Source organism: Thamnophis sirtalis, unplaced genomic scaffold, assembly GCF_051295495.1.
Source record: "Thamnophis sirtalis isolate CommonGarterSnake01/CBP01778 unplaced genomic scaffold, rThaSir2_p1.2 scaffold_12, whole genome shotgun sequence".
Classification (NCBI taxonomy): Eukaryota; Metazoa; Chordata; class Lepidosauria; order Squamata; family Natricidae; genus Thamnophis; species Thamnophis sirtalis.
In genome coordinates, this window is record NW_028261392.1 from 56,765,155 (window position 1) to 56,777,515 (window position 12,361).

Consider the following 12,361-nt stretch of genomic DNA (forward strand, 5'->3'; position numbering starts at 1 on the left):
CCCGTCAAAACCGCGGTCCACTAAAGCGCGCCCGATCAAAGCGCGTATGTGACGTCATCAGCAGCGCGACAAATAAAATTAAAAATAAATTAAATTAAAATTAAATTAAAGCAAGCCGATTCACATAAAGGTAAGGGTTAGGTTTAGGGTTAGGGTTAGGTTAAGGGTTAGGGTTAGGTTTAGGGTTACGTTAAGCGTTAGGGTTAGGGTTAGGGTTAGGTTAAGGGTTAGCGTTAGGTTTAGCGTTAGGTTAAGGGTTAGGGTTAGGGTTAGGGTTAGGTTTGGGGGGGTTAGGGTAAAGTTTTTGCGTTAATTTTAAATTTACCGCTCACAGCGTGCCGTTTTCGTCGCGCTGTGATGACGTCACGTACGCGCTTTCGTCGAGCGCGCTTTAGTCTACCGCAGATTTGTGGTGGAACCGCTATTTGATTTGGAAGTATCATTCTTCAGCTTAGCACTGTAAAAATTCTCTTCCCTCTCAAAAGACTCCACAATTTCTGCCTTAATGTCATCTGTGCTTGGAATTTCCAGGCAATACACCTGCACAATATATCATTTTTTATGCTTTCTTCACATCTCTCTTCAAATCCCACTCTTTCCATACACCCTCAAATTTATCTTCAGGGCAGGTAATCCAACAAATTTATCTTCAGGGCAGAGATCTTTTTTTGTCGTTCTCTGCAAAGTACTGACAATACTGCAAAAATAGTTATGATATTTAGCTATTTAGACAAGCCAGGAAGACCATGCTTTTTTCCCCCTTTCCCCAAGCCTGCTTTTGCTTGGCCCATTAAGTTGTGAATTGAAATGGGTAAACAGAGAGATGTTGACTTGAGATTCAGGAGATTCCTGATCTGTGACGCTCAAAGAAACTCCTGGTTTCTTAAGCTCCAAGTATGTGAAGGGGAAGGGGAAATAAGGGTCTGCATTTTGCCAAGCTAAATGATCCTACCACCACACCATCTGGATGAATCTTATTTTCTTGGCACAATAAAAATAGAGTGGTTATTTTTTTTTAATTAAAGTGATCTCTTTCAATTTGTTTAGAAGATGCAAACTGGAGATATTGAAATAAAAGCAGAAACTGCAGAGGTTCTGAACTACTGTAAGAAACTACCATTTGAAGTAAAAGATTTCGCCAAGGTAGATATAACTTTCTTATTTCTTTTTGTTGGTAGAATTTTTTATTTTTTCATTTTCATAACATATAATCACATTATACTATTACATAGCCAGCATCTTTTAGATTATCAAATGTCTACATCAATTCATCTTACCGTCAACTCCCGAAACACAATTATTAGCTCTTCTTCTCTCCATATACCATATTTGTCCTTATCCATTTCTTTCATCTCCCTTTCTTTCCTCCCCCTCCCGACCTTTTTTCCTCCCCCTGTCATCCTTCCCTACTCTACTTCCTCTTCTTCCCTCCTCCTCTCCCCCCTTTCTGCTCCTCATTTCTCTCCTCCTCTTCCCTCCTCCTTCCCCTCTCTTCTATTCCTCTACTCTTCCCTTCCCTTTCTCTTTTTCTTCCCACTCTTCATCTCATTTACCTGGTGTATTTCAGCTCCTGAGCAAGCTCCATTTTATGTTGATGGTATTTATAGTTCCTTTTCGATATACATATTTAATTTTAATATATATTCTCCTTTCTTAAACAAAAAATAGAACAAAAAAGTATACATATATAGTCATTGTATTTTTAACCACCACCACCCAGCCTAATTTTGGTCAAGATGTAGAGCTGGTTACAGTTCCCAGCTATTCTTATCATTATCTTTATATAATTATACATCCTTACACACCCCTAATTTGTTCTGTCTTTAAATCTCAGTAATTTTCCATTGTAGATATATTCCATGTTCCCTCTCTATTTTTCCATATCTTGGACTAGATCACCCTTAAATTGTCTATAAATGACAAGTTTGAGTTTGAGTTTTGAGTTTTATTTCATTTGTATGCCGCCCTTTTCCCTAAGGGGACTCAGGGCGGCTCACAACTCAAAAAGGGAAGGGGGGATACAAACAGTTTAACAAGAACACAAAACTATACATAGTTAAAAAAGCACAACAATCATACCATTCGAGATAGGGGCAGCGAATCTTTAACCCCAGGCCTGTCGGAACAGCCAGGTTTTAAGGGCTATGCAGAAGGCCTGGAGGGTGGTGAGGGTACGAATCTCCACGGGGGAGTTCGTTCCAGAGGGTCGGAGCAGCCACAGAGAAGGCTCTCCTCATTGAACTTCACTGTTCAATGTTCATTACAATTCCCCCAATCTATTATGTAAAATGACAGGCAGTAGACATCTCACTTTATTCATCATCTTAAAAGTTCTACATATATCCATGTTTCATATAGTTTAACCCATGTTTAGTTGTCCTTCTGTTGTCATTTTCAGTCAATTCACACCTCAATTTAATTAATTTAATTATCATATAGCTATTTGCCCAGAATGGTATCGAGTCTTTGGCTTAAGCAAGGCTTAAACTAGAAGATCTCCCAAGGTCCCTTCTGACTCTGTTATTATTCTATTATTCTGTAAAATTATTCCAGCCATGAAGAGTATATTTAGTAATAGACAAGATATTAACTGGAATAAATGACTGAAGAATTGGTTTGGCATACAAACTTGCTTACGTTTTTAATTTAGGTAACAATATTTTATGCTTCGTGTTAGTTATAGGAGGTATAATTGCTGGTTTTTCTTTATAAAATAACATTCTTTTCTCCCTCTCAGAAAACTGAAGCACTGCGAATGAAGTATCGTTATTTGGACTTAAGAAGTATTCAGATGCAGTATAATCTCCGGCTGAGATCCCAGGTGGTGATGAGAATGCGAGAGTATCTCTGTAATCATTATGGTTAGAGAAACAGAATTGTTAACAGTTAACTTTTTTTTATCCTTTCACTTACTGTGGGTGCTGACAAAATTTATCAAATCTTATTTTAGATTTTGTGGATGTAGAAACGCCAACACTATTTAAGAAAACACCAGGAGTAAGTATGCAAAGACCTCTTTTCTGTACATATATTATAAAATTATCAAATATAAGAAAGTAATTACATCATGTAGCCCAAACATCTCAAAGACTAATGTGACTAATTCAGCTGTTAAGATTACTGTATATACTCGAGTATAAGCCTAGTTTTTCAGCCCACTTTTTGGGCTGAAAAAAGCCGCCTCGGCTTATACTCGAGTCAGTGAAAAATTTGCCCGAAATGGAGGAGAAAAAGGGGCGGGGCCATGCCGCTGGGTGACACTCGTGAATGGCCCAGTGCCCCTGTGAGTTTCCCCTCCCTCTGTGTCAGTTTGCCGCGCAGCGCACACCGCACCATCCCCCCTCCTCACGTTCTAATGTAATGCAGGGCTGTCTTACGATTCCCCTTCCTCCCCCTCCTGCCGCTCTGCAACGATGTCCCACCTCCTCCTTGTTATGGCAAGCAGCCACATAGCGATGTCCCACCTCCTCTGGTACAGTGATCCAATGATAGGAATCACTGTGCCGTGTGTCATAGGAGGCGGGACATCGCTCCCGCGGCTGCACAGGACATCATCATCACAGCGGGACATCAGCATCATGAGGTGAGTGAAGTATTTCATTGAATACACCGCTAGTTTACTGTTTTTCTTTGAAATAAATATTCAAAAACATTATTGGTATCTATTTTTATTTTTGAAATTTACCGGTAGCTGCTGCATTTCCCACCCTAGGCTTATACTCGAGTCAATAACTTTTCCAGTTTTTTGTGGTAAAATTAGGTGCCTCGGCTTATATTCAGGTCGGCCTATACTCGAGTATATACGGTACCCATAATTCTTCGTTTCTAAGGCAGAATTGGTTTTAGATGGGGGGCAGATATTTTGTGTCCTGGGAGGATTCAGCATTCATATTGAACTCGCCAGCTTAGAACTTTATAGCCGCCATGGTTACTTCAAGGATTTTTCTGGCCCAGTGCATTGCGAATAGGAAGCATATGACCTAAAATTGGATGACGTTTGTCTCAATCAGCCTTTGTTTAGACCAGTGGTAGTCAACCTGGTCCCTACCGCCCACTAGTGGGCGTTCCAGCTTTCATGGTGGGCGGTAGGGGTTTGCTGTAACTGTGCTTTATAAATTTTCTAAAGTAAAGATACTTCCCTACTTTATGCGCCAAGATGGCGCAGTGGTTAAATGCAGCACTGCAGGCTACTGCTAGATCAGCAGGTCAGCGGTTCAAATCTCACCGGCTCAGGGTTGACTCAGCCTTCCATCCTTCCGAGGTGGGTAAAATGAGGACCCAGATTGTTGGGGCAATATGCTGACTCTCTGTAAACCGCTTAGAGAGGCCTGAAAGGCCTATGGAGCGGTATATAAGTCTACTGCTATTTATAAATCACCATTACTGTGGAACCGGTGGGCGGTTAGAAAATTTTACTACTAACAGAGATACAAAAGTGGGTGGAAGGTATAAAAAGGTTGACTACCCCTGGATTAGACTGACACTGGTATTTCCTTTTGCACTAAAGGTTACTCAGAGAACAATAGAATCTAGATAACTTTGGAGATTTTGCTTGGTATTGTCAAATTTTTAGTTTTGTTATGAAATTATGTAATGGAGAGTATTCTTTATGTAAATAATTCTTATTAAAACATTTTAAAAGGAAGATAAAAACTAATACAAACTAACATAAAGAAAGCAAGAAAAAGCTAAAGGTGCAAAGGAAGGGAAAAAAATAGAAAAGAAAGAAAAAAGACACAAAGAAGTTTTTTACAGCTTGTTTGACAAAGATAGTTGTTAACATAATGGTTGCTAAGCATCATTTTCTGAAAACAAAACCTTCATTAATACACTAGTTATTGAAAAGTCTTTTTAAAAAATCTTTCTTGACTTCATGAGATTCATAGGGGAGAGGAGTAAACTATGTGTGTGTATTTGTATATTTTTTATGTATAAATAAATTTATAGAATGATATATCTAAATCGAGTATCAGAAATGTGTGTGTATACAGTATATGTACTATATACATGTATGGGGAGAAGGCACTGGGTTTTCATTTTAATATGTGCCATTGTGCGCACAGAAAAGTGATAATAAAGGTTATCTTGTAAAGCAGTAACCTAGGTTGTCTTACTATTTCTTAACATGCTTCAAGAACTTTTGTTAATTTCTCACATGAGAACTGATTAAAAGCATGCATGATCATGTAAATCGGGGTCCCCAACCCCAGGGCCATGGACCAGTACTGGCCCGCCACCTGCTGGCCCACAAAAAGTGGGCATGTGCACGAAGCTTCATTTGTGCATGTGTGAGAGTTAGGTTGCATGCGCAAAACCATTCCCTCTTTCCCTGTCACTGTTGCTGCTGGTCCATGGAGCCAGTAATGTTGGGGACCACTGATGTAAATGAAGTACAGTGCAGGAAATACAGTTTGGGAAATGGTGCGTTATTGCGCTTCCATTTCTTAATTAAATGCAGTGGGTAGTGGATTAAATTAAACCTTTCAAGAGAGGTTTGGCTGAAATAAATATTTTGTACTCAAAACTAGAAGTTTCCTCATTTTTTTTTCATCTAAAGGCAATGTAATTCTAGCTTTAAATTACACCATCCCTTTAATACCAGGGTGCAAAAGAATTCGTGGTGCCTTCCCGGGAGGCTGGAAAGTTCTACTCACTTCCTCAGAGTCCTCAGCAGTTTAAACAGCTCCTAATGGTAGGAGGTCTGGACAGGTGAGCTTCTTGGGGCGCCACCAGCACAATAATGTTCCTAGGGTAGCACTAAAACTCTGATCTGCAGTTTGTGGTGAGAGGGTAATGAATAGACTGAGTTAGTTTGTCACACAAACTGATTATTTGCCAATTAATCAAGTTCCGTGCTAAGAACAATCTGCCTAACAGTACTGTAACTCTCTATGTCTGCCTAAAAGATTCACATGCTGGAAATCTTGCAAATATTTTCTGTACTGTGCAGTCTATGATCATAATCTTCTCATCTATGAGATGGAGAATCAGATTGCTGAATCATGGCATATATAAAACATGTAAGGATTGGGAGTTGGCACTATTTTATGATGATTCTACTTCTACTTGAGTGGGTGGTTCCAGTCAGTAGTTGGGGGTGAGAGAGACAGCACTCACTCCCTTGGTTGCTCCAGTTTCCCCCCTATATTATTTAATAACTCTATGAAACCACTAGGAGAGATCATCCAGGTTGCAGTGAGGTGTCATCAGCACAGTCACTTAAACATTCCCACCTTGGACCGAACTGGAGATGTAGTAGAAAGTCTGAACCAGGCTGTCAAGGTTTGGGTGAGGCAAACAAGACTAAATCCTGCTAAGATGGAGTTACTATTTATAAATAAGCATCCAGTAATATTGGTCCTAATAATTACTGTAGATGAGGTTATGCTTTCCCTAAAAGTTTGGTTTGTGATTTAGGGATGCTCATAATCCTTGCTTACATGGCAGGTGGAAACTTGGTCAGGGACCAGATCACTAGTGGTCTTCCAAGCCTAATTTATAATGGTGGTTACCACCTTTATAATTTACATGGGAGTGGTCCAGAGGTTGGTTCCTACCAGTTCCACCACAAAACCGTGCTCGACTAAACCGCGTAGCTGATGTCATCAACAGGGCGACAACAGCGCGGAGACAGAAGCACGCTGTAAACGCTAAACCTAAAATTAACCCCTAAACCTAACCCCCCTAAACCTAACCCTTACCTTAAGTTGAATTGGCTTGCTTTCAAAGCGCTATTTAAAGCGCCCTTCTTTCTCCGCGCTGGCTGTTGTTGCCCTGTTGATGATGTCAGCGACGCGGTTTAATCGGGCGCGGCTTAGTCGAGCGCAGTTTTGACGGGTCACGGTTCCTACCAGTTCGCACCTATTCGGTAGAACTGGTTCATCAAATCTACCGAACCGGTTAGAAGAGGTTCCACCAATGGACCCGGAAAGCAGGCCACACCTACAGAAGAGGTTCCAAAATTTTTTGAAACCCACCACTGGAGTGGTCCCAGATTTTATATCAAGAAACACCTGACCAAATTGGCATGTGCACATTTCTTCTCCTCGCCTTGAACATTCCATCACAAAATATATATATAAATTTATATATGCGGTACAGTATAGACTGGAGAGCAGGCCTTTTTTTTTTTGTAGTGTCCCCTAGTCTAGAACACATTTCCTCTGGAGATAAATTTATCCCCGGTCATACTAGCATTTTGTATGGGTGTTAAAAACACCAATGCCTTTGCCCCAAGCTGATTATGAGTACTCATCTTGTGATTCATTCATTCATTATAAATTACATTTTCTTTTTTGTTTTGTTGGGCACTATCCAGATTCTCACCAACTTGGATGGTTTGCAGTTATTGTGAGAGAAAGAAATGCATGTGAAAAAATCAGATTTAGCAGTGGAATAAAGGGTTCCACCACAAATGCGCGAACGACAAAAGCGCGCCTCACTAAACCGCGGTGACAAAACCGCACCGACAAAACCGCGCCGACGAATGAGCGCTGAAGCGCGCCAACAGAAGCGCGCTGTAACATAACCCTAAACCTAACCCTAAACCTAATCCTAAACCTTACCTTAACTTAAATCGCACTTCTGTCGGCGTGCTGTTGTCAGTGCGCTTTTGACATCGCGGTTTTAGCGCCGTGGTTTTGTCGGCGCACTTTTGACGTTCGCGCTTTTGTCGTGCCACGGGAATAAAGTACCTTCTGACTATCCCTTTCCTGACAGTGCAGAGAATGTCTTGTCCACTCATGTCCAACTCAAAAGTGTGCAGAAGGTCTCAGTATGTCAAGCGTATAAACCACTTCTTTTTCTTTGCAGTTCCCCACACAGGGGGAATTTTTCTGTGCCTAGAGGTATAGATTAACCAATTTCTAAATATGGAACAAATGTTTATTCTGTTTTAAATTCAGATTATAGCAATTTTTTCAGATGTATATTCTTTCCAAACCCACTGTTTTGAGAGACCGTGCTACTTGAGAAAGATACTCTGCAACCAGAATGTAATTTTCTAATGGCAGGTATTTCCAAGTTGCCCGCTGTTACCGAGATGAAGGTTCCAAGCCAGACAGACAGCCGGAATTCAGTCAGGTAATTTATTTCTGTTTGGAATAAGATTGAAAAGTATTAAAAGACGCATTGTTTTTACCTGTAACTATAAGGATTACCGTCCATTTAGAAGTTGGGAGTTTAGTGGCTTTGGAAGAGGAAAATATGAGCATGTAATAACAATGAAAAGTAACTTGGAACTGAATACTTGTCATCTCATTGTTGCGGCACAGACCAAAATACTGTTCTGTGATTCAGCTTTATCATTCTGTATACAGAGCAAATAATAGCAATAGCAATAGCAGATTTTTATATACCGCTTCATAGGGCTTTCAGCCCTCTCTAAGTGGTTTACAGAGTCAGCATATTGCCCCCAACAACAATCCGGGTCCTCATTTTACCCACCTCGGAAGGATGGAAGGCTGAGTCAACCCTGAGCCGGTGAGATTTGAACCGCTGAACTGCTGATCTAGCAGTCAGCTGAAGTGGCCTGCAGTACTGCACTCTACCCACTGCGCCACCTCGGCTCATAATATTGAGTAGTAATGGAAAATGGAGAAGTGACAATTATTCCACTGTTGAGAGATACTTCTTTTTTAACACATTACTTCATTTCTATGATCTAGTACTGCTAACCATTTCAAATGGAATCCCAAATTTACCAAAATCGCATGTACTGTGTTTGTTTATTAGATTTTTATATCCTGCCCTTGTGACCTATGTACAATGAAATCTTTCTTTATGTGTGTATTAGTAAATTACTAACAATTAAAAAGTTTAGTGCATCAAAATCTCCACCAAGAGCATTCAAAATAAAATTTTACAAATTTATATGGATATTAGTAATTAATTTATTAATGGGGCTGATGTGAGTATATGGGAAAGAGTTGCTCAAAGATACTTTGTGTGTTTTAAAACTAATCTACATTTGCAAAATTGCTAGGACTAGTTTGTGTGCAGTAGAATTCGCTTCATCTAATAACATCATCTGCAGTATATCTTCTGTAATAAATATGCTAGCATCTAAGGCAGTGGTTCCCAAACTTGGCAACTTTAAGACTTGTGGACTTCAACTCCCAGAATTCTCCAGCTAGCTCTTCTGGCTGGAGAACTCTGGGAGTTGAAGTCCACAAGTTTTAAAGTTGCCAAGTTTGGGAACCACTGATCTAAGGTAACAAGTTTTTTTTTTCCTGCAGCAGGTTAGCATACATAATTCCCAAAACATTGTATAGAAGGGATAGAGCAGAGAGAATGAATGAGCAAAGAAATCAGCCTAAAAACCTTGAAACTAACATACAGCTCCAAAATCTGAGCATGTACAAATATTTCACTGAAATGGCTGCTTTAAGACTAGACCTGTGATGGCGAACTTATGACACACGTCCCCAAAGTGGCACACGAAGCCATGTCGCCCGACATGCGCGGTCATGCCTGTTTGTCTTCTGGGTTTCTGGCATGCATGCATGCACGACGCTCAACTGTTCTTCATGTGTGTGGCAGTGCTGAAAATCGGTGTGCGCATGCGCGCTGGCCAGGTGATTGTGGGATGCGCATGCGTGCCAGAATCCGGAATTTTGGCTTTTTCTGAGTGCAATCCCTCCGCGCGCCTGGCAGTGACAAAAACTGGCCTGCTTCTGTACCGGCCAGCTGATTGTCAGGTACGTATGAGTGCTAGAAGTTTGACTTTTCCGGAGTGCGGCCCCGATGAGCGTTCCCATCACATTCCCGCGTGATGTTTTTGGCACTCGGTGCTGAAAAGGTTCGCCATCCCTGCCCTAGACTCTGAAGGAAAGACTGTTCTCTAGAATTGTAGTCCTTCTAGTAAAATGCATTTTCAAAGAAATATATGTTTTGAAAAAATGTTAAATAGAATAATGGTGATATTTATATGCCTTATTATTATTATTATTATTATTATTATTTTTAAAAAAATCTTTTGTTTATTTCCCCCCTAAAGATAGATATTGAAATGTCATTTGTGGACCAAGATGGAATTCTGGCTTTAATCGAGGGCATGCTGCAGTATTCCTGGCCTAAGGAAAAGGGCCTTATCAAAATACCCTTTCCATCAATCACCTATGATGAGGCGCTATCCATTTATGGGACTGATAAACCTGATACTCGTTTTGGAATGAAGGCAAGTTCATTTACCAAAATTACCCATTGGCTTGACTCCCACACTCCCACTGCTATATTGAAGGCCTGTTAACTAGCTGTAACTATTAACTGGGATTTGTTTATCTTCTTCTTCCTAGCGTATTCCTGCACATGCAGGGTCTGCTTTTCAGATCATTTTTTTTTTAGGTATTTAGGTATTTATTAATACTTATAGGCCGCCCTTTTCCCTGAGGGGACTCAGGGCGGCTTACATAAAATAAGGGGGGGGGGGTATACAGACAATAGACACAACAATACACAGAAATAAAATAGTAAGCAACATTCATTCATCATTCGGGTGGGGACAGTTATCTTTGTCCCCAGGCCTGACGGGCTAGCCAGGTCTTGAGGGCTGTGCGGAAGGTCTGGACGGTGGTGAGGGTACGAATCTCCATGGGGAGATCGTTCCAAAGGGTCGGAGCTACTACTGAAAAGGCTCTCCTCCGTGTAGTTGCCAGTCGGCACTGACTGGCAGATGGAACTCGGAGGAGGCCTAATCTATGTGATCTAATTGGTCGCAGGGAGGTAATCATTGAGTGCCTCATGGTTACCTGTGTCTCCAGGGCACAGGCCCACGGCTTGCATATCTTTGTTGATGGTGTCTTACCATCTCTGTTGTGGGATTTGTTGATACTTTGACAAATTTTGTTTTGTCAAGTGTGGGTGTTGCGAGCAGTATATTGAGTGAGTCAAATATTGTGTAATTTGCGTATTTCTCAGCCCTTTGATGTCCCAGTTCTAAATGCTACCTCTTACAAAATACATAAGGACTTTGGGGCTTTCACTAGCTTTATTGCTAGACAATGATTGAAGGAAGCTGAGTTGAATTCTTTCCTTAACTCCCAGTTGTCCCTATGGATCAATCCTGCATTGCTTAAGGTGGAGTGTCAATTGGTAACTACTGAAAAGACTCTGGGTCCCAATTCAGGGATATTTCCAAGTTTCATGCGGTACAACCTTGATTTAATGAAGTACTTGTAGTGAAGAGGAATTTGTTTTAATTAATATATGTCAATTTACATCATTTTAGAGAGCCAGTTTGGTGTAGTGGTTAAGGCATCATGCTGGAAATTAGGAGACCATGAGTTATAATCCCTTGGCAAGTTGGGCGACTTTGGATCAGTCACTTTTTCTCAGCCCTAGGCCTAGGAGTGCGGCGTTGTCGCCACACTGGTGGGCTGCTCATGTGTCCTTGCCTAATCAAAAGGAAAACACCAGACAAAATTCCTTGGGATGAGCAAAAGCCTCGAATGATCATCGAAGGGCTCTTTTATTAGAAAAAGTTAGTTACAGCGTCATCAAAAAGGAGCGTATCAAAAGGCATATATAATCACACATGGCACAAGTAAACTAATGAAAAGTTCACAGCATTCTACAAATAAACCAATAGAAAATCACATCATGGCAAAGGGTGGGCAAAGGGGGAACAGAAGATTACAAGCTGCATGGCATTGGGAGGGGGAGAGAGGGAATAGAAAGTTATAGCACAGCATAGGGGGGGAGAAAGGGCATGTGTGGGAGTAGCTGGCTCACATAGTTCTTGTTACATGAGGCTGCATAGTGAGTTATGACCGTTAGGCCAGAAAGATGTTTCTGATGCGATGTTTTTGCATCCCTGTGTATGTGTGTTTCAGACAGCAGAAGCTGCCCTGCACGCAAACACCCGGAATGAATTCCAACATAGGAGGTAGTGGCAAATCACTTCTAACATTATTTGTGAAGAAAACTGCAGACTTGACCAGATAGTTTCCAAGAACCAGGCATGATTGAACGGAAAAAGGGAAAAAAAGATAGCCAGTTTACAATTAGGTAAATGATCCAAATGGATCGTAATTTACAGGCCTTCTTACCCACAACATCTTTAGCTTCTGGGGATCAAATTTATTTACCTCTCCCCATCTTTTAACAGTTTTCTTCAAAAATGCCACAGTCTCACTGGGAGGTATAGATGGACAACAAAGAACAGAATAGCAATTACCTACTTTTAATCCCTTTTCTAGCTTGCCGAAGTTAAATTCAACTTACATAATAAATTATCCTTAGCTTTTTAAAAATCCTTTATATCCTTCAGATCAAAGAATAAATAAAAAAGTAATCCAGCATTATGAAGCCGGATCATCTAATCCCACTTTTTTATTTATTCCTTGATCTAAAGGATATAAAG

At 40.7% G+C, this 12,361-nt stretch overlaps 1 protein-coding gene across 1 annotated transcript in view; it reads left to right on the forward strand.

Moving 5' to 3' along the window:
• The window catches only part of DARS2 (aspartyl-tRNA synthetase 2, mitochondrial), a 29,382-nt gene that overhangs the window by 6,644 nt on the left and 10,377 nt on the right, over positions 1-12,361 (forward strand). Inside the window, exons 5-10 of the mRNA XM_087726750.1 lie at positions 1,048-1,143; positions 2,738-2,861; positions 2,951-2,997; positions 5,603-5,709; positions 8,013-8,082; positions 9,998-10,177. Coding sequence (XP_087582876.1) covers positions 1,048-1,143; positions 2,738-2,861; positions 2,951-2,997; positions 5,603-5,709; positions 8,013-8,082; positions 9,998-10,177 — 624 coding nt within the window. The remainder of the gene's footprint in view (positions 1-1,047; positions 1,144-2,737; positions 2,862-2,950; positions 2,998-5,602; positions 5,710-8,012; positions 8,083-9,997; positions 10,178-12,361) is intronic.